The sequence below is a fragment of the Mirounga leonina genome, unplaced genomic scaffold (genome assembly GCF_011800145.1).
Source record: "Mirounga leonina isolate KUSES-001 unplaced genomic scaffold, KU_Mleo_1.0 Mir_127, whole genome shotgun sequence".
NCBI lineage: Eukaryota > Metazoa > Chordata > Mammalia > Carnivora > Phocidae > Mirounga > Mirounga leonina.
The window spans coordinates 36,470,873-36,492,490 of NW_023270316.1; the positions used below are offsets into that span (position 1 = coordinate 36,470,873).

At 35.0% G+C, this 21,618-nt stretch overlaps 1 protein-coding gene across 2 annotated transcripts in view; it reads left to right on the plus strand.

The window, feature by feature from the left end:
* The window catches only part of KLHL1 (kelch like family member 1), a 357,107-nt gene that overhangs the window by 221,270 nt on the left and 114,219 nt on the right, over positions 1-21,618 (plus strand). For both annotated transcript variants that reach the window (XM_035003252.1, XM_035003253.1), the window contains one exon: positions 13,833-14,019. In XM_035003252.1, the coding sequence (XP_034859143.1) occupies positions 13,833-14,019 (187 nt within the window). The remainder of the gene's footprint in view (positions 1-13,832; positions 14,020-21,618) is intronic.

Below are 21,618 nucleotides of genomic sequence, written 5' to 3' on the forward strand. Positions count from 1 at the left end.
GATAAAATGGAGAAAATTTAATTTACTTTCTATGTGTTCAATTTTAAGTTAATGAAAACAATTCTGAGTTTGCTATTTTTTAAAAGATTTTTTCATTTATTTATTTGACAGAGAGAGAGACAGCAAGAGAGGGAACACAAACAGGAGGAGTGGGAGAGGGAGAAGCAGGCTTCATGCTGAGCAGGGGGCCTGATCCCAGGACCCTGGGATCATGAACTGAGCCGAAAGCAGACACCCAACAACTGAGCCACCCAGGCGCCTCTGAGTTTGTTATCATCAGAAAATCTTAGTCTTCTCTAATTTAACTTCATCAAATAGAATTCATTAAGTGGGCATGTTACTTTTTCTTTTTAATCCAAACAATAATTTATGAAACATTGGTGTGATTTTTTTTAATTTTGTTAATTTGAAGTTATGTTTACTCCAATATTTCCAACCCACTGTTGTCTTCCTTATCAGACCAATTCATATCAGCTTAGAATGTATTTTTCCATAATCACCAGGGAAAATATGTGAATGATCACATGACACCATACTAAAATGTGTATACTAAAATGTATATCTACCTCACTTCCACATTTCTATTGCAGAAAAGACCTTCAAAACCAAATCCCTAATATTTTGTGGGTAGAAATTGAGGCTTTGAAAATTAAAGGAGACTATTTTAGATAATAATTTAAATTTAAAAACCCACTAACTCATGTACAAGAGAATTTAGGAATTCTTACTCTCAAAAGATAATTTTTTCCACCTATGATAAGATCCAGCCTGAAGTCGGGCTCTGCATTGAGCTGGAGCCTGCTTGAGATTCTCTCTCTCCCTCTGCCCCCTCTTTATATATATAGTACGTCATATTCTATTAGTCTATTCTTAAACTCTTTTCTGATATAGTTTATATATATATTTCTCAAATGTGACAAAGAGTGCAATAATTAGCTTAAGCAAATCAGGATTGTGGGTGGTGGAGATTTCATCAGTGAAAGCCAGAAATTAGAAACAGAATAGAAGACAGATTAAAAAACAGTATCTTCATTACATATTTTTAAATTTTCATGCATTAAAGCTATAGAATTCATGACCAGTAACTCTGTATTTAAAGGTTTATGTTATTTTCCTCAAAATATGTAACATACTATTTCTTTCAAAAATTATTTGAAAAAAAATATTTGATAGACTTTCGTATTTATTTATTTATTTATTTTTAAAGATTTTATTTATTTATTTGACAGAGAGAGAGACACAGCGAGAGAGGGAACACAAGCCGGGGGAGTGGCAGAGGGAGAAGCAGGCTTTCCGCAGAACAGGAAATCTATTTGCTCACCAAATAGATATGGATCCCAGGACCCTGGGATCATGACCTGAGCCAAAGGCAGACGCTTAATGACTGAGCCACCCAGGCACCCTAGACTTTCTTTTTTAAAGATTTATTTATTTTTAGAGAGATACAGAGTATAAGGATTATATATGTGCTCTTTAAGCCAAAATATCCCATATTTCCCATGGGATAAAGGGGAAACTTTTGATGCTAAATTATAAATTGCTAAAACAACAACAAAACATGCTCTGTTTTTGAATTATTGAGCCTTATTTCATCTACATTTGGTCTTTGAAATAGATTTGCTGTAGACTAGCATTTTCTAACACTTTATCCATGGACAAATAGTATCTAAAGGTATTCATCACAAAACTGTTTCATGTTTTAAAAAAAATGTTTATAAACCCATCTCGCAGGGCACATGGGTGTCTCAGTTGGTTAGGTGTCTGCCTTTGGCTCAGGTCATGATCCCAGGGTCCTGGGATGGAGTCCTGCATTGGCTTCCTGCTAGGCAGGAAGCATGCTTCTCCCTCTCCCACTCCCCCTGCTTGTGTTCCTGCTCTCGCTGTCTCTCTCTGTCAAATAAATAAATAAAATCTTTAAAAAAAAAAGTAAAATAAACCCATCTTGCCATCCCTCCCCTTTAAAATTTTGTAATACAGATTGTCATAGTAATCTCTTAATAGAGTAACTCCTTTAAACTCATGAATTTTCTGAAGAAAAACTTATTTCAAGTAATGACTATTAAAGTCTCATGGAAAGAATTATCTACAGAACACACTAGGGAAGCACTGCTCTGGGTTGTTATTATTTTTTAAGGTTTTGGAATTCTTTATGACAAAGGTTAATAAACAATAGATTTTCGTTTAGAGTAAATTATCCTAAATTAAAGGCACTCTAGGTGTGTTTATATTAAAAAAAAATAGGCTCTCTTCCATTTCTGTGAGTCTATCTACTACAAAGTAGCCTGCAAAATTGGCTTTGCTGAGCTGGAAAAGCAGCATATTCAGTGAATTCAATAAGCTGACCTATAAAGACCTGGAAATAGAGTCATAAATAATAATGAATGTGTTATTCTCAATTCAGTCAGCTGTACGGATTTTCCAAACCATTAAACAACTTCCCAATTTGCTACAAATCAGCGTTGTACTCTTTTCAAAAGGAAGCTAGAATAAGAGATGGCAAGTATGTGGTAAGAATTTAGGGAATGATGAATATTTAATCACAAGGAACACCTAAAATCTGGTTACAGTGAGCAGTCACTCATAACATTCATCTATTATAAGAATAAAAGATGGGATTTTATCTTGACCATTAGATTTCACCCCATGATAATATTCATGCAAATGCTCATTATTTCCTGTATATGCTAAAATATATATAAAATTGGGCAGATGAATAAGTTATGCCTAAAATATAAAGATCAATTTGAATGGTAAATGCCCATTTCATCTGATTGGTCATTTTTTTTTAGGAGACTGGAATGGCATCTTGTCCTGATGTCATCTCCAGAAACAAAGACTAGATATATGTTATCTTTTTAAATAAAGTCCTTATCAACAGCTATTGTTACTCCATGTGGCACCAAGCTTTTTTTTTTTTTTTTTGTAAATGTGATGCTTTAAACCTCTTCTTTCCATGTGTATTATCAATACCTTTAGATTAGACCTTATCATTTTTTTTTTTTTTTGCAATGGACTCAATAGTAATCGCCCAACTCTAGTGACATCTTTCCCCACCTATATCCATTCTTCACAATGCCTCCGGAATGAATTTTTTAAAATACAAATTTATTTTATAGATATGTTCTATTGATTAAAAGGCAAATCATACACACATACAACAGGGAAAACAATAGAAATTCAAAATGCTACCATTAATAATACTAGAATCAGTCATTTGGTGAATATCAGTCTAGAAATTTCTTCATTTATTTATTCATTCACTCACTCATTCATTTCATAGAGACTTTCTAAGTGCCACCTGTGTGCCAGGAGTATGCCCTGTGTGTTTAGCATTGAATCAAACAGACCGCCCTTTACTCTAATGCAGCTCACATTTTAGCAGAAAGGGGAGGACAGGGCGGAGAGCAGGCAACAGGCATCAAACAAACCATGCATTCATTATAATTCAGATGGTTAACATAATTATGAATTATGTTAACCTTGATTAAGGTTAACCTTGATTAAACACTTGATTAAGCATATCTTCCTATTTCCTTGAGTACTTTATCCATATTTCTTGTACCTTTTGACTACTTTCACCCATTTCACCCACCACCTGCCCCCTGCCTCTGGCAACCACTAATCTGTTCTCTGTATCTGTGAGTTTGGTTTTTGTTTGGTTGGTTTTTTATGTGTGTGTGCTTAAGACCCCACATATAAGTGAAATCATATAGTACTTGTCTTTGTCTTTGTGACTCATTTCATTTGGCATAATGGGCTCAAGGTCCATCTGTGTTGTCACAAATGGCAGGATTCCTCTCTTTCATAGAGATGAATATATTCCTATATATAACATATCACATTTTCTTTAAGAAATCCATTCATCTCTCAATGGACACCCAGTTTGTTTCTATGTCTCAGCAATTGTAAATAATGCTAAAGCTGCAATGACCATGGGGGTGCAGATATCCTTTTGAGTTCGTGTTTTTGTTTTCTTCGGATAAAGACCCAGAAGTGGAATTGCTGGACCTGGTGAATACCCTGTAAACAATTATCTTCCTGTATATCTACACATCAAATTGATTAGTGTTGCTTCTTGCAATGATTTTCAACTGTTATGTAAGTCCAGGAGGGTTATTTGTAAGGAACGGAAGACGAGTGAATGGTTTAATGATTCCTGTTTTGAAAAGTCAAACAGCTGAAAACTGGGATGTTGGATACAGATATAACAGGTTTCTCAACACAGCATTATATACTTTTGCTTAGCTGTGAGTACTAGAAAATCATAACCATATGCTCCATTATATTATAAATTATGTTATATATTACTCCATTATAATATAAATTATATTGTGAATGATTTAAGTTAGGAACTGATACATTTTGCATACTCCAAAGTGTCTGACATAGGGTTTGACACATTTCAATTATTTTAATGCCCTTAATATTAATATTCATTTTTATATTTTCCCTTATCCCTGAAATTTGTTCAGTCAAGATGTTTGAACAACTCGTTTCATACCCAAACTTTAGAAACTCCACAGGCAGAGTGTATGCCCAGTGGAATTAGCTTTCCTGGGGAGATTTATTTTAATCCCTTATTGACTTGCAAGATGCATCCACCTTGATGTTTTCACAGGAACTTATCTCACTGATGATGATCAAAAGAGGTATGTTGGACTTTGATCAGAGTAAATCTAAAGAAAGCTAGAAATCTGCAAATATGCAGTGATTAAAATTCTTTCTCCATCTTCTCTTAGTGGAATAAGGGAAGTGAAATACTGACTGGTACCTTATAGTTAGTGTGAGAGAAATGGAAAGGTTTTTATTTAAGATAATTGAGACAGTGCTAAAGCAAAACAAAAATTTAATACTGTGCCCATTATTATAATAGGAATCAGGAAATCTAGTTTACCAGAGTAAACTAAATGCAGTCCCTTCGATTGCTTTCCTGCAGATCTGTGTCAAAGAACTTCCAGGAGCATCATTTGCGTCTTACCATCAGCATTAACTTCCCTGAGACAGAACATGGGAGAAGCAGAGGAAGAATTTTCAATCTTTCTGGTAGCACCAGATGCTCTTTATAGGTTTAAGGCAATTACTTCTTTTTGGATATTGTGTGTAGGCCACTTGCAGATTTATCCCTCTCAATGAAAGTATACTTTAAAATGACCCTTACACTTAGTCCATTGTGCTTGTTAACTATGGTTAGTCCGGGGACATTGTGTTATCAATTATCTTCTTGCAAAATAAGATGGCAAATAATGGGGAATTTTAGAAAGATAGACTCCTCCAGATTTTACCTTTAAAATTCAAATAAATACAGTTAACATTTAAGAATGAGACAGCTACCTACAAAACCACAAAAACAAGATAAAAACAGTATATTTTTCCCCTGGTAATTACTAAGTATAAGCGATAGAATACTAAATAATGAATTAAGGAAATTACAGATCAAGTGTAAGTCCTAAGGAGATTCATTTATATATGAAAAGACAGGGAAACTTAAAAGTTCATTGAAAGCACAGATAAAACAAGAGCACACAACTAAGACTCAGATAGATCCAAGATGAAAAATCACATTAAAGATGCAATAAAGAAATTGTTCACGTGGGAGATAGTAAATAGAACAGCTTTATCAAAGCGGAAGGTTGTTCTGTAGGTACAGTGAGAAATGAGCCTAAACTCGGTGTTTTAAGTTACATTCGGAAATACTTTCAATTGTAATGCAAAGAATTAAAACAAGGCAATAAGACAGTAAATGATGAATGTATATGTTCTAGGACACTATGTGGGAGTAATCTGAATTCTGCATATGATTTCTTATGCCACATACAAGAATTAAAATTTTTAATCTTTCTCAAAAATTCAGAAGAGAGTTAATATCAACTGGTAAAGTGGCTTTTGGAAGAAGGGAATAGTGGAATGGAAGGATCTTAGGCAGTATTATAATAACCAATAATATTTGATGACTCTTTGGAATGGCCTTGACTGAGAAGATAAACTTTTCTAAATAATATTGCCAATGGATTAAGGCTTGTTTGAATTAAGACGCATTTTGAGAATATTTATTTATCCAAATACTGTATTTTCCAAAATTTTGAATCCATTTAAATAGAAGTAGCTTAAAACAGAAGCACAGGTAAAGAAATACTGTAACCCATCAATAAAAAATAGAAGGCATAAGTCAATACAGGAAGGAGAATGGCAGTGCTAAAGAATAAGTTCAGATTTAAATGTGTGTGTTTGAATTGTCAGTGGAACATCCAAGCTCAGTGCTTCTTGGTTACGAATCAAATGCTTCTTGGTTATGAGTCAAATCACCTTACAGTAATGTCCAAGAGCCCAAATTATTTGTGTAATAGGGTTTTGCTATTGATTATGGCTGGAAGTAAGCATGCCATCAGCTGAGCCTGGGATAAATTATTTAGAAACATAGATATTTTGTTGGTTGTTAAACAAAGATGTTTCTGAAAGACCATAAATATTTACAAAGATGATTAATTATGCATGAAATTTGAGATGTGATATTGAATATATTTCTGCCTATACATTATATATTTTCAAACTTCAATACTGGATATGTTATTTAAAATAAATTAATAGATACTCTAATCAGAGTAAGTTATCAATCACTTAAATAGTTATTGAGCAATTCCTAGGAGCCTGTAACCTTGTTAGTGGTACTCAATAAGAGGTGACAGACATTTTTTCTGGTTTCCTACAAGTTTATGACTAGCATGGACTTGAAGCCCTTAAGTGACTACACAGATGTCAACTGATTAAAGTCTGATATGACCGAGAAAAAGAACTTGTGTCAATTGTGGCCTGAATAATGAGGTATGTCCTCATGGAAGTAACAGAACATACACTGGACTCTGAAGATTAGGTCATATTTTAATAGAAGCCCCAGAGGGAAAAAGCATTACCAATATTACTTTAAAGAACAGCAGGATCTGTTCAGACCAGAGGAAAGAGGTCTGAAGAGCTAAAAGATGAAATATAGAAAACAATATATAAGGTATCTTGAAGAGTTATTGAATAGCTAAAATGGAGCTGCATTTTTGGGCTGCAAGTCTGGGGGTGTTGAGTAATGTCCTGGAAGCAATAATAAACTAATGCATGCTTTAGAATATAGTTAGACATGGGTAAATTAACAAAAGTGTTCTAAAAGCTGGGGAGGAGGGTAGGCTTGAGTAGAACTGATCAGTGGTGAAAGAGATTGCAGGTATCCAGGACCCATTATAGCACCTGGCACAAAATAGGTGCTGACTCCATATTTGCCAAATGAATGAATGAATGAATGAATGTGTGCAAGGTCCAGAGCCTACCTAGGATGCAATGAAATTTTTCTGGATGAAGATGATGTTCATGTAGGGCATGTAATCACTTATTTCAATTTTAGAAATTTTGAGCTTTCAAACTATCTATAGAATAGCAAATCCATGTTAAATAACTAAAAGTTAATTATAAATTAACTAGCAACATTAAACCCCATCTCATTTGTCATTAATAACAACTACCATTTGAGTTAATTTTATGATCTCTACTCGTTGTGATTATGTCATTATTCTTCTTTATTTGTACTGTCAGCTCAGCCAATTATTTTTTCATTTTAAGGCAATCAAATATTCAGAATTCAGAATATTCTGTATTCAGAATAAAATTAATGAACCTGATCCTTATTTTGTAGGTGGTTTCTTTCTGTTCCTCAAATATTTGAGCAGGAATTATTCAGATGGATCTGATGGTAGCATTAGCATGTCAGTAATTTGTGTTTTCGTTTTGAAATGACAGCACGGGAGGAGACAGATAAAGCTCCACTGTATCCTCTTTCTCATTTATTTAAAAATATAAATAACATTTTCAAGTAGTTTAGCCAGAATAGTGATTATGCCAGCAGAAAGGGTGAGAAGATATTTCCGTCTCTTAATATGTCATGATTCTATCCTTTGCCAAAATTCTTTTCAACGGATGTAAATGGGATTTTAAATGGACTTTAAGGACCTATCTACTCATATTAATGAGTTTCTTTCAGACTGCAGATTGATATCCTGGCTACAGCTGAGTTAGTTCCTCTTGTACAAGGTTAGGCTGTCCCAGTCCCTGCAGATACTCAAATTATAGCTGATGAGGTGCTGTGAGCATTGGTGCACCAACTAACTTATATTCCAAGTTTTCAAAGGAATTGTCCATTTTATTCTATCTGTGTTTTTGAAAATCTATGTGAGAGGGAGGAAATACACAGAAAACCTCTCTAGGCATGAGGCAATTTATATCTTCCCTTGCAAAATGGAACAACTTTACCTAGGAGCTCCCCATTTATTATGCCGCTAACAGAGTTCTCTGATAACTCTCTCCTTTCCCCAGGACCGTGTGCTGACTTTTTTTTTTTTTTTTTGAGGTTTTTTTAAATTTATTTGACAGAGAGAGAGATAGCAGAGAGAAGGAACACAAGCAGGGGGAGTGGGAGAGGGAGAAGCAGGCCTCCCGCTGAGCAGGGAGCCCGATGTGGGACTCGATCCCAGGACCCTGGGACCATGACCCGAGCCGAAGGCAGACGCTCAACGACTGAGCCACCCAGGCGCCCCCAAATACTGACTTTTGAACAGGCTCAGGGCTTCTGTGGCACTGAGTGTGCTCACTAAATCACTGTTTCTCTGTCTTAGAAACTGCTTCATAAAAATACCTGAAAATTGTCTCAGACCTATTTATAAGACATTGAAGGAGAAAATCATTTTTTCTTGCAACTTAAGGCATATGATATTATTTTATCATTCATCCTATTCATTTTGTCAAGCAGAAAACTTGAAAGACTATGTATGAAACTGTCACTTGTTCTCTAAGGACTGTCACTTCTAATAGGAATCAATTTGGTTTAATAGATTCAGATTCTGTGAGTAGATTTTTCTTAGCACAACACCCCATAGCAAAACAGAAGTTTGAAATATTATGAAATAATATGAGGTAAATGAAATTTTGTCACACGGTTATGAATGTGAGAATGTTTTCATAACCTTGATAGCCCAAGGATATAGTGTTAGAAGAGTTAATACTTCCTCTGGTCCTCAGTAAGTTTAAATTTATCTTACTTTAGGTGTTTTTCCATAATTGCATTCCATATTCCAGTGGACTCCCTGACCAGATGGAAGGTATAGATGATTTGCTATGCTTTGTACAGATCTTATTAGTCACCTTGCCTTTCAAATTATGTCTTCATTCATGCAGTATTACTCTTCCTTAAGAAACAGCTCACAATATAGATATTTTTCTTGTTTCCAGCCATTTAACATGATAGGAGTATATCACTATAATTTCTATCTCCTAAACGGCACTATTTTATGATATTTTTAAAGGTCTGTAATGCAAATTTTTATAATATAAATATTTTTACTTTTACTATAAAATTAGACTATGCCCTTTATGTAATAAGAGTAGGTCATGCAACACAGATAAATCTATGCATTTGATTTTGTTTGCTTGTGATATAAGAAAGAGTTGTTTACAATGTTAGAGAAGTATCTATACATGCAATTTAGTGCAGAGAATCATGACAAAGATTCTAACCAAGAGAGTATTTTCTTTGATATATTAAGGAAAAATATAAAGATAGGAGACAATTTTTTTCTGAATGATATGACAATTTATTCTATTTTCTTATTTGAAGGTTGGAAAAACAATGCAAACTAGATACTTGAATAATGCATTCTATTTTCATGAAGCAATATTTTTTTAGAGTCATAATTTCCAATGTATTGCAAAAACATTTGAAACAAATTCATATAAATACTGTTGGAAAACTGCAGTTTGAGGAGTATCTATGTGTAAATATATGGGATTAAAACATTCATCAATATTCTCATGTTGCTAAACGTGGCTATTTTAAGCACATGGTTGAATTTCTCAGGCAATCAACAATCAAATTATTGGTATTTTAATGACAAATGTAATGGTAATTTTTAAGAACTATTGTTTTGATAATGGAATTTCTTTTTTTCCCCCCAAAGCGTAGTTAGAAATAAAGTCAATGGAACTTTACAAAGAGTATGCAAAAAGACAGTAACAATGTTTTAATACACACAATTGCAAAAAGAACATATCTAATCAAAAGTCATGACATTGCTGGCAACTGGAATGCTCTAACAAAGTTATTGTCGAGAATTCTAGGTAGAAATGGGTAAATTATCCTGTTTTTTCATATTAGTCAATTCTGAATATCATACATGTTTCTTGACTGTGTTCTATTCTGCAGCTACACATTTACCCTTTAACTTGCAGATCGTTATTTAGTCACAAGGAAACCTACCAAGGTGATGGGGAGCTAGGACATATTTGCAAAGCGACTGCCTAGCTGACACAGATCAACCCATTAGAATTTTACGTAATGTTGTTAATATACCCTATGCTGTCCTTCTTATTGAGTCTCAGGATATTTTGATTTCTGATATCTCTTCTGGTTGACCAAATATTTTGAAACATTATTGTTTGTAGAGACTAGGATCTTTCCTTGAGGTTTAATACACAATTTATGATGTAGTTAATGATTATTCTAAGTGTAAGAACGTACTAACAGTGAAGATTTTATGAAACATCCAAGAATTTTTTAAATTGTAAAATAAATTACATTATGATTATTCTTGATTGGAAGGGGTATTGGTTGGTAGTATCCTAGGAAGAAAATCTAACTTGTAGACAACTATTGTACAAATTCTTATATATAAACATGAGTATGTTTCTAAGTAACATATAATTATTGAAACATATTGATATATTTTTAAATTTGAGTGTCAAAGGAGCTGTCACAATAGTTTAGATTTCATTAAAATTGAATATAAAAAACTATTTTTCATTTTATAGGGAAGAGCAATAATTGTGTGAATCTTGGATTACTGCAGGAAATCTAAAGATAGTTCAAATTTAAAAGATAGCTTAACCATTTTATTATTCTGAATTTGTGTCTTAATTTGGGATGGAATTGTAATGCTAAGAAGTGTTGTCAGAGGAGATGAAATATAGACACAGTCATAGTATCCATAAGCAATAATAAATAATCATTTGAAAATACACAATAACAAGGAAAAGTGATCATGAAAAATTTAATTTCTTTTAAAATAAAAAATGAAATTTAAAAATTGTCAAATGATTAGGGGTATGCCAAAATTAAGAAATTTTATAAAATGTTATATTAATTAAAGGAAAAATATTTAATTACAGAATACCTTGGTTATTTTATAGAATTAATTATAAAGTTTAGTTTTATTTTGTATATCTTCCTTGTCATACTTTGAAATAATTTATAATATTTTTCATTATGCATACATTTATGAACATTGAGCAATTAATTTCCCTTTAAAATTATTTGAAAGTATTATAAATGTAGGCACTTAGGGTTGACTGTCCTCTGATACTGTATTTTGATGAAATTCCTTAAATTTTCTCTTATAATTACCCATTTTAATGAAAAATTTGAGAGAATCCTTATTTATCTCTGCATTATGTATTTAGAAAGATATAGATATTTAGCCATTTGAGTAGGTAATAAAATTAATATTTTTAATGTTAGCTTTATCATGTTGCACATTCTGTTAATTTATGTCCATTTTATATATATAAAATAAGGAACCAGGACAAGTTGGAAATATTTCAGTGACCAATGTGACTTTTCTTAGAAATCAAAACAGTATTCATAAACTAAACTTTTTAAATTAATTTAATATTGGTCTATTGTCTTAAAGTTTTCTGAAAAAATAAAAACTATAAGCCAACACCATTGGTCTTTTTGATATGTAGGACTACAAGAATTCACAAGACTGAACCTTTATAAAAGATACAACTTACTAAACAATCTTATATTTTGATAATCATAAACTATTTATTAAATTAATTATACCTTACTGGACCCCTATAATTAATGTGCAAATTTTTTTAAGTTTAAAATATAAGAAATTAACCCAAGTCTTGTATTTAAATATTGTACTAACCTTATTTTTACATGGTGATAAAATAAAAAAGAATGCATAGAGATATTTTTAAGCTAAAACTAACCCACTCTAATTAGTTAAAAGAGTCATCTACATATTAGGACTAGTGTGTGAACTCCTTTTAATGTAAGTGACATTATGTATTCATATGTCAAACTTTTAAAATATTTACATGTATGCTATGAATCTATTTATCTAAAACCTAAGCCCTTACTCAAACTTCCAGTTATGCTTATTGATTATGAGTTATAGTTTTCCAAGAAAAAAATATAGATATGAAGCCATATCTTTTGAATTTTTTAAAGTTTTTTTTCTCTTTTTACCCCTTTTATTTTGTATTTAACTGTTTATCTGGATAAGATATTCCTAGAGTGTACTGCTAATAAAAGAACAGTTTCTTATGATCAACTAATCCCAACGTTTCTCCAAAAAGGTGAAAAAGGAAGAGAAGAAGAAAAAAAAGAACTGATGGGAGCCAAGTTCAACCATATATACATTTATCACTGGAAAAGCTGATTGTTTTCCTTTTAAGGAAAGTAAAAGGCTTAGATATAGAACAATTATACTTTGATATACAGACGACCAAAAGTCATAACAAAATACTTTTTTTTTTCCTTTTACTTTATAAAGACCACTAGGATCTTCTTAGAAATAGATATTCTATTTGGCGGTTAATTTTTTTTTAACTACTGAAAGAGTAAAATAGTAGTCCTTAAAAAAAATCCATTGGAGATCTCCTATCCTATTCCATACCATTAAAAAAAAAAAAAGTGTTTTTCTTGTTTGGTGTTCAGAATGAAAGTGGGTAGGAAGGCAACTAAGATTTCAATATACAAAAAGTGCAATGTAGCCAAGAATTTAATTGAACATCTTCCCTTCTATATTCCAAAGTATTCTGGTAGCTCTAATACATTACATTCCTTATTCAGCCTCAGAGCTATTGCTCTTTCTCACATGTTACACATGTGTGTACAGATGTGTGATAAAGTTTCTTATCAATCTGGATGAAAAGGTCAGTATTAATATTCAATTTTCAACTTGTTAATTTTCTAAATCTATGTGACAGATTTAACTGTCACTTGAAATGAAACATTCATTCATTAAGAAAGAGAAAGTGATCCTGAAAGAATACAGAAAAAAGAGAGTCTAAAGAAAAACAGAAGAGGAGGGGGAAAAAAAAGATATTTTGGATGTGTACAAAGAAATGTACACAGAAGAATTTGGGGGGATAAAAGCCTGGTGTAGCAAAAGAGAAACATACTATAGCTTCAAACAGCTGATCTTACTCTAGTCCTCCCTCAGGTGCTGGATTTTTGGTATAAAAGTTCTTAATTTCACTATTGGAAACTTTACCTTGTCTACTATACAACTTTCCATCTGCTTGCATCCTTAAAGAGATAAAGATAACTGTTTTCATTTGTATTGATTTTTTTTAATTTCAAAGATGTTTAAATCATACCTGGAATATCTTAAAATAAATATATGAATATTTATGAAAATTGTTAGAATGAATTTGTTAAAACTTACTTTTTAATTTCCTTCACCAGACAGGTTTGTGGCCAACATAGGCAACTATATTCAATTTATAAATAGTCTTCATAAGAGGAAAGGAATGGAAAGAGTGATTTCTAAAAGTTCCTTTATATTCTATGTAATAAAATGATAATAAGTAGTATAAATAGAAAATAAAATCCATTCCATTTCTCATGGAAGCCTTCCATTTTACTCATTTTTTGTCAATGTAATTAATTATTATTACATTCTGCATAATATGTATGTAATATCATAGGCATTAAGCTTTTAATTTTAACCACTGATGTCATATACATTCCTATAAAAACATTATTAACAGTGATTATGTATTATTTACAGATATTGGCTGACCTAGAAAACCATGCATTATTTAAGAATGATTTGGAATGTCAAAAGCTGATTCTGGAAGCAATGAAATATCATCTATTGCCAGAAAGAAGAACTTTAATGCAAAGTCCAAGAACTAAACCTAGAAAATCTACAGTTGGAACTCTGTATGCAGTAGGAGGAATGGATAACAACAAAGGTATACAATTCTTCATCTCTATATAATACACACCCTGTACCATACCATGGCACGATCTTAATATTGTAATCTGTATAATACCAATGAAACTCACATGCTTTATACATTAAGATTTAATATTAAGGGAAACATTTAAAGATCATCTTTTCTTTTCAGTCTGTGGTTGCTGCTTCTGCTTATTATTTTTCTTTAACTCCCTTATCTCTTGTGTATTATGGGCCAGAGTTCAGATGAAATGAAAAGGGGATTGAAGCACTTACAAAACACAGGCCAAATAATGTGTTGGATATATTCACAACTGTATTTCAATTCTAAGCAAAGAAAATGTAATATGCCAAGCATATACTGGCTGAGAGCAATATTATGAAGAAGAGAGTTTCTTTTGAGGCATTTAGAATCTCATATGGAAGCCAGGCAAATAAATAGACAACTATACATAAGTGGCAGTTGTATTTTACAAACCTAATTTGATTACCAATTTGGCCCTTCAAAAGGAAGTGAATGATTCATTTAAAAGTTGAACACAGAACATTTGAAGGTTTTTTTAATTATGTTATGTTAATCACCATACATTACATCATTAGTTTTTGATGTAGTGTTCCATGATTCATTATTAGTGTATAACACGCAGTGCTTCCATGCAGAACGTGCCCTCTTTAATACCCATCACCAGGCTAACCTATCCTCCCACCCCCCTCCCCTCTAGAACCCTCAGTTTGTTTTTCAGAGTCCATCATCTCTCATGGTTCATCTCCCCCTCCGATTTCTCCCCCTTCATTCTTCCCCTCCTGCTATCTTCTTCTTCTTCTTCTTTTTTTAACATATAATGCATTATTTGTTTCAGAGGTACAGGTCTGTGATTCAACAGTCTTATACAATTCACAGCGTTCACCATAGCACATACCCTCCCCAATGTCTATCACCCAGCCACCCCATCCCTCCCACTCCCCACTACTCCAGCAACCCTCAGTTTGTTTCCTGAGATTAAGAATTCTTCATATCAGTGAGGTCATATGATACATGTCTTTCTCTGATTGACTTACTTCGCTCAGCATAACACCCTCCAGTTCCATCCACGTCATTGCAAATGGCAAGATTTCATTCCTTTTGATGGCTGTGTAATATTCCATTGTATATATATATATATACCACAGCTTCTTTATCCATTCATCTGTCAATGGACATCTTGGCTCTTTCCACAGTTTGGCTATTGTGGGCATTGCTGCTATAAACATCGGGGTGCTACCCCTTCGGATCCCTACCTTTGTATCTTTGGGGTAAATACCCAGTAGAGCAATTGCTGGATCCTAGGGTAGCTCTATTTTCAACTTCTTGAAGAACCTCCATACTGTTTTCCAGACTGGCTGCCCCAGCTTGCATTCCCACCAACAGTGTAGAAGGGTTCCCCTTTCTCCGCAACCCCACCAACATCTGTCGTTTCCTGACTTGTTAATTTTAGCCATTCTGACTGCTGTGAGGTGATATCTCATTGAGGTTTTGATTTGGATTTCCCTGATGCCGAGCAATGTTGAGCACTTTTTCATGTGTCTGTTGGCTGTTTGGATGTCTTCTTTGGAAAAAGGTCTGTTCATGTCTTCTGCCCATTTCTTGATTGGATCATTTGTTCTTTGGGTGTTGAGTTTAAGAAGTTCTCTATAGATTTTGGACACTAGCCCTTTATCTTATATGTCATTTGCAAATATCTTTTCCCATTCTGTCGGTTGTCTTTTGGTTTTGTTGACTGTTTCTTTTGCTGTGCAGAAGCTTTTTATCTTGATGAGGTCCCAATAGTTCATTTTTGCCCTTGCTTCCCTTGCCTTTGGCGATGTTTCTAGGAAGAAGTTGCTTCGGCTGAGGTCAAAGAGGTTGCTGCCTGTGTTCTCCTTTAGGATTTTGATGGACTCCTGTCTCACATTGAGGTCTTTCAACCATTTGGAGTCTATTTTTGTGTGTGGTGTAAGGAAATGGTCCAGTTTCATTCTTCTGCATGTGGCTATCCAATTTTCCCAACACCATTTGTTGAAGAGACTGTCTTTGTTCCATTGGACACTCTTTCCTGCTTTGTCAAAGATGAGTTGACCATAGAGTTGAGGGTCCATTTCTGGGCTCTCTATTCTGTTCCATTGATCTATGTGTCTGTTTTTGTGCCAGTACTATGCTGTCTTGATGATGACAGCTTTGTAATAGAGCTTGAAGTCCGGAATTGTGATGCCGCCAGCTTTGCTTTTCTTTTTCAACATTCCTCTGGCTATGCGGGGTCTTTTCTGGTTCCATACAAATTTTAGGATTATTTGTTCCATTTCTTTGAAAAAAGTGGATGGTATTTTGATGGGGATTGCATTGAATGTGTAGATGGCTCTAGGTAGCATTGACATCTTCACAATATTTGTTCTTCCAATCCATGAGCATGGAACGTTTTTCCATTTCTTTGTGTCTTCCTCAATTTCTTTCATGAGTATTTTATAGTTTTCTGAGTACAGATTCTTTGCCTCTTTGGTTAGATTTATTCCTAGGTATCTTATGGTTTTGGGTGCAATTGCAAATGGAATCAACTCCTTAATTTCTCTTTCTTCTGTCTTGTTGTTGGTGTATAGGAATGCCACTGATTTCTGTGCATTGATTTTATATCATGCCACTTTACTGAACTCCTATATGAGTTCTAGCAGTTTTGGGGTGGAGTCTTTGGGGTTTTCCACATAAAGTATCATATCATTTGCAAAGAGTTAGAGTTTGACTTCCTCTTTGCCGATTTGGATGCCTTTTATTTCTTTTTGTTGTCTGATTGCTGTGGCTAGGACTTCCAATACTATGTTGAATAGCAGTGGTGATAGTGGACATCCCTGCCGTGTTCCTGACCTTAGGGGGAAAGCTCTCAGTTTTTCCCCATTGAGGATAATATTTGCTGTGGGTTTTTCATAGATGACTTTTATGATATTGAGGTATGTACCTTCTATCCCTATATTCTGAAGAGTTTTGATCCAAGAAAGGATGCTGTACTTTGTCAAATGCTTTTCTGCATCTATTGAGAGGATCATATGGTTCTTGTTCTTTCTTTTATTAATGTATTGTATCACATTGATTGATTTGCGGATGTTGAACCAACCTTGCAGCCCAGGAATAAATCCCACTTGGCCGTGGTAAATAATACTTTTAATATACTGTTGGATCCTATTGGCTAGTCTTTCGGTGAGAATTTTTGCATCCATGTTCATAAAGGATATTGGTCTGTAATTCTCCTTTTTGATGGGGTCTTTGGTTTGGGGATCAAGGTAATGGTGGCCTCATAAAACGAGTTTGGAAGTTTTCCTTCCATTTCTATTTTTTGGAAGAGTTTCAGAAGAATACGTATTAATTCTTCTTTAAATGTTTGGTAGAATTCCCCTGGGAAGCCATCTGGCTCTGGGCTTTTGTTTGTTGGGAGATTTTTGATGACTGCTTCAATTTCTTTAGTGGTTATCGATCTGTTCAGGTCTTCTATTTCTTCCTGGTTCAGTTTTGGTAGTTGATACATCTCTAGGACTGCATCCATTTCTTCCAGATTATCTAATTTGCTGGCATATAGTTGCTCATAATATGTTCTTATCTTTGTTTGTATTTCTTTGGTGTTGGTTATGATCTCTCCTCTTCCATTCATCATTTTGTTGATTTGGGTCATTTCTCTTTTCTTTTTGATAAGTCTGGCCAGGGGTTTATCAATCTTGTTAATTATTTTGAAGAACAAGCTCCTAGTTTCGTTGATCTGTTCTACTGTTCTTTCGGTTTCTATCTCATTGATTTCTGCTCTGATCTTTTTTATTTCTCTTCTCCTGCTGGGTTAAGGCTTTATTTGCTGTTCTTTCTCCAGCATCTTTAGGTGTAGGGTTAGGTTGTGTATTTGCCACCTTTCTTGTTTCTTGAGAAAGGCTTGTATTGCTATATACTTGCCTCTTAGGACTGCCTTTGCTATATCCCCAAGATTTTGTGTTTTTTTTTTCATTGGTTTCCATGAATTTTTTAAATTCTTCTTTAATTTCCTGGTTGACCCATTCATTCTTTGGTAGGATGCTCTTTAGCCTCCATGTATTTGAGCTCTTTCTGACTTTCCTCTTGTGATTGAGTTCTAGTTCCAAAGCATTGTGGTCTGGAAATAAGCAGGGAATGATCCCAATCTTTTAGTACCAGTTGAGACCTGATTTGTGACCTAGGATGTGATCTATTCTGGAGAATGTTCCATGGGCACTAGAGAAGAATGTGTATTCTGTTGCTTTGGGATGGAATGTTCTGAATATGTCTGTGAAGTCCATTTGATCCAGTGTGTCATTTAAAATCTTTATTTCCTTGTTGATCTTTTGCTTAGATGATCTGTCCATTTCAGTGAGGGGGGTGTTAAGTTCCCCACTATTATTGTATTGTTGTTGATGTGTTTCTTTGCTTTTGTTATTAATTGGCTTATATAATTGGCCGCTCCCATGTTAGGGGCATAGATATTTACAATTGTTAGATCTTCTTGTTGGATAGACCCTTTAAGTAGGATATAGTGTCCTTCCTCATCTGTTATTACACTCTTTGGTTTAAAATCTAATTTGTCTGACATAAGGATTGCCACCCCAGCTTTCTTTTGGTGTCCATTAGCATGGTAAATCATTTTCCACCCCTTCACTTTCAATCTGGGGGTGTCTTTGGTCCTAAAATGAGTCTCTTGCAGACAGCATATCGACGGGTTTTGTTTTTTCATCCAATCTGATACCCTGTGTCTTTTGATTGGGGCATTTAGCCCATTTACATTCAGGGTAACTATTGAAAGATATGAATTTAGTGCCATTGTATTACCTGTAAGGTGACTGTTACTGTATATTGTCTGTGTTCCTTTCTGTTCTATGTTACCTTTAGGCTCTCTCTTTGCTTTCAATATTTCTTGTAGGGCTGGTTTTGTGTTTGCAAATTCCTTCAGATTTGTTTGTCCTGGAAGCTTTTCATCTCTCCTTCTATTTTCAATGACAGCCTAGCTGGATATAGTATTCTTGGCTGCATAATTTTCTCATTTAGTGCTCTGAATATATCCTGCCAGTCCTTTCTGGCCTGCCAGGTCTCTGTGGATAGGTCTGTTGCCAATCTAATGTTTCTACCATTGTAGGTTACATATCTCTTCTCCTGAGCTGCTTTCAGGATTTTTCTCTTTGTCTCTGAGACTCGTAAGTTTTACTATTAGATGTCAGGGTGTTAACCTATTATTATTGATTTTGAGAGGGGTTCTCTGTGCCTCCTGGATTTTGATGCCTGTTTCCTTCCCCAAATTAGGGAAGTTCTCTGCTATAGTTTGCTCCAATATACCTTCTGCCCCTCTCTCTTTCTTCTTCTTCTGGGATTCCATTTATTCTAATGTTGTTTTATCTTATGGTATCACTTATCTCTCAATTTCTGCCCTTGTGATCCAGTAGTTGTTTATCCCTCTTCTTCTCAGCTTCTTTATTTTCCATCATTTGGTCTTCTATATCACTATCTCTCTTCTGTCTCATTTATCCTGGCAATTAGAGCCTCCATTTTTGATTGCACCTCATTAATAGCCTTTTTGATTTTGACTTGGTTAGATTTTAGTTCTTTTATTTCTCCAGAAAGGGTTTCTCTACCAACTTCCACGCTTTTGTCAAGCCCAGCTAGTATCTTTAAAATCATCATTCTGAACTCTAGTTCCTACATCATACTTATGTCCATAATGATTAGGTCCCTGGCAGTCAGTACTGCCTCTTGTTCTTTTTGTTGAGGTGATTTTTTCCATCTTGTCATTTTGTCCAGAGGAGAATAGATGAATGAGAGAACAAAATACTAACAGGGTAACAACATCCCCTGAAAATATACACTAAACAAATCGGAAAAGACCTGAAACCGGGGGAAAAGAAAGGGAAAGAAAGAAAAGAGAAAAAAAAGAAAAAGAAACAGATAAAAACAAACAAAAACAAAACTAAACTAAAAAAAACAATATGATCAAATATGATCAGGCTGATGCATAGATCAGTGCCACACACTAGATTTTGGGCGTATTTTGGTCTGTTAGAAGAAAGTGCCTCCCAAAATTTTAAAGAAAGAAAAACATATATGTACAAAAATAAGGGTTAATATGATGAAGGGTTGGAATATGACTGTAAAGATGAAAATTATGAAAGATTTTATAAAAGGAATTGATAAGATAAGTTGGTTGAAAAAAGAAAGAAGAGGATTTAAAAAAAAACGGGGGAGAGAATGTGATCAGGCAGGAGACTAGAACAAAGCCATACACTAGAGATTTAGGGTATATTTTAATCTGTTAGAAGAAACTGTATCTCAAAATTTTAAAGCAAGAACAACTTATATATATATATCAAAAATAAGGGTAACTACTATGAAAGGATAGCATATGACTCTAAAAATGAAAAATAAAAAATATTTTTTAAAAAAGGGATTGATAAGATATTGGTTGAAAACAGGAAAAAGAAAAAAAAAAGGCAGTTCAAAAAAAAAAATTAACTTTGAAAGACTTAAGCATTATGGTAAAAAAGCCATGAATTCTATGTGCAGTATTCCCCTAGCGCTGGAGTTCTGCCGTTCTCATTGATTGGTAAATTTGGTCTTGGCTGGCTGTTCTTGCTGATCTTGGGGGTAGGGGCCTGTTGCTGTGGTTTCCAAATGTCTTTACCTGGAGGCTGAATTGTCCCGCCCTTGCCAGGTCTGGCTAAGTAATCTGCTCGGGTTTGCTCTTAGGAGCTTTCGTGCCAAGCTTTCGGTACAGCTTTGGAGGATGAGAGTGAAAATGGCGGCCTCCCAATGTCCGCCCCGGAAGAGCCGAGAACTCGGGGCCCCACTCCTCAGTGCGCCCCCAGAGAAAAGCAGTCAGTCACTCCCATCTCCCCGGTCTCAGGCTGAACTCTGGACTCACCCAGCCTGTGACCCAGCGTTTCTGTCTCACCCGACCCCGCGTGGAGTCTCCAAACCCAGCAGATACCTGCGGTGCACTCCCGCGCGGCTCCTCCCGGGGGAGGAAGGGGTGTCTCCCCAGATCTGCTGCTTGTTGGGTCCCTGCTGGAGGAGCAGTGGCCCGACTGTGCCGCGGATCACAGTTTATGGCAACCCAGAGCTGAGATCCCACTCCTTGGCTGTGTCTCTGCAGCCGGCTTCCCCGCTCCGATACCTGGGAGCTCTGCTGCACTCAGGCGCCCCCAGCCTTTCTGTGACCCCAAGGGTCCTGAGACCACACTGTCCCACGAGGGTTCCACCCCCTGCTTAGCCACTAGAGCAACATCCCTCAGCGGAGCAGACTTCTAAAAGTTCCGATTTTGTGCTCCACGGCTCTATCATTTGCCAGAAGCGCCCGACCGAGGCCCCCTCCCCTGCCGTCTATCTTCCCGAATATCACCTGGGATTCACTTCTCTGCACATCCTACCTTCCAGAAAGTGGTCGCTTTTCTTTTCAGAGAGTTGTTCCTATTCTTTTCTTTGATCTCCTGTTGAGGTTGTAGGTGTTCAGAATGGTTTGATCCCTATTCAGCTGAATTCCTGGGACCAGACGAAATCCAGGTCTCCTACTCCTCTGCCATCTTGCTCTACCCCACATTTGAAGGTTTTATTCTTACTTTTCTATAGTTTGTG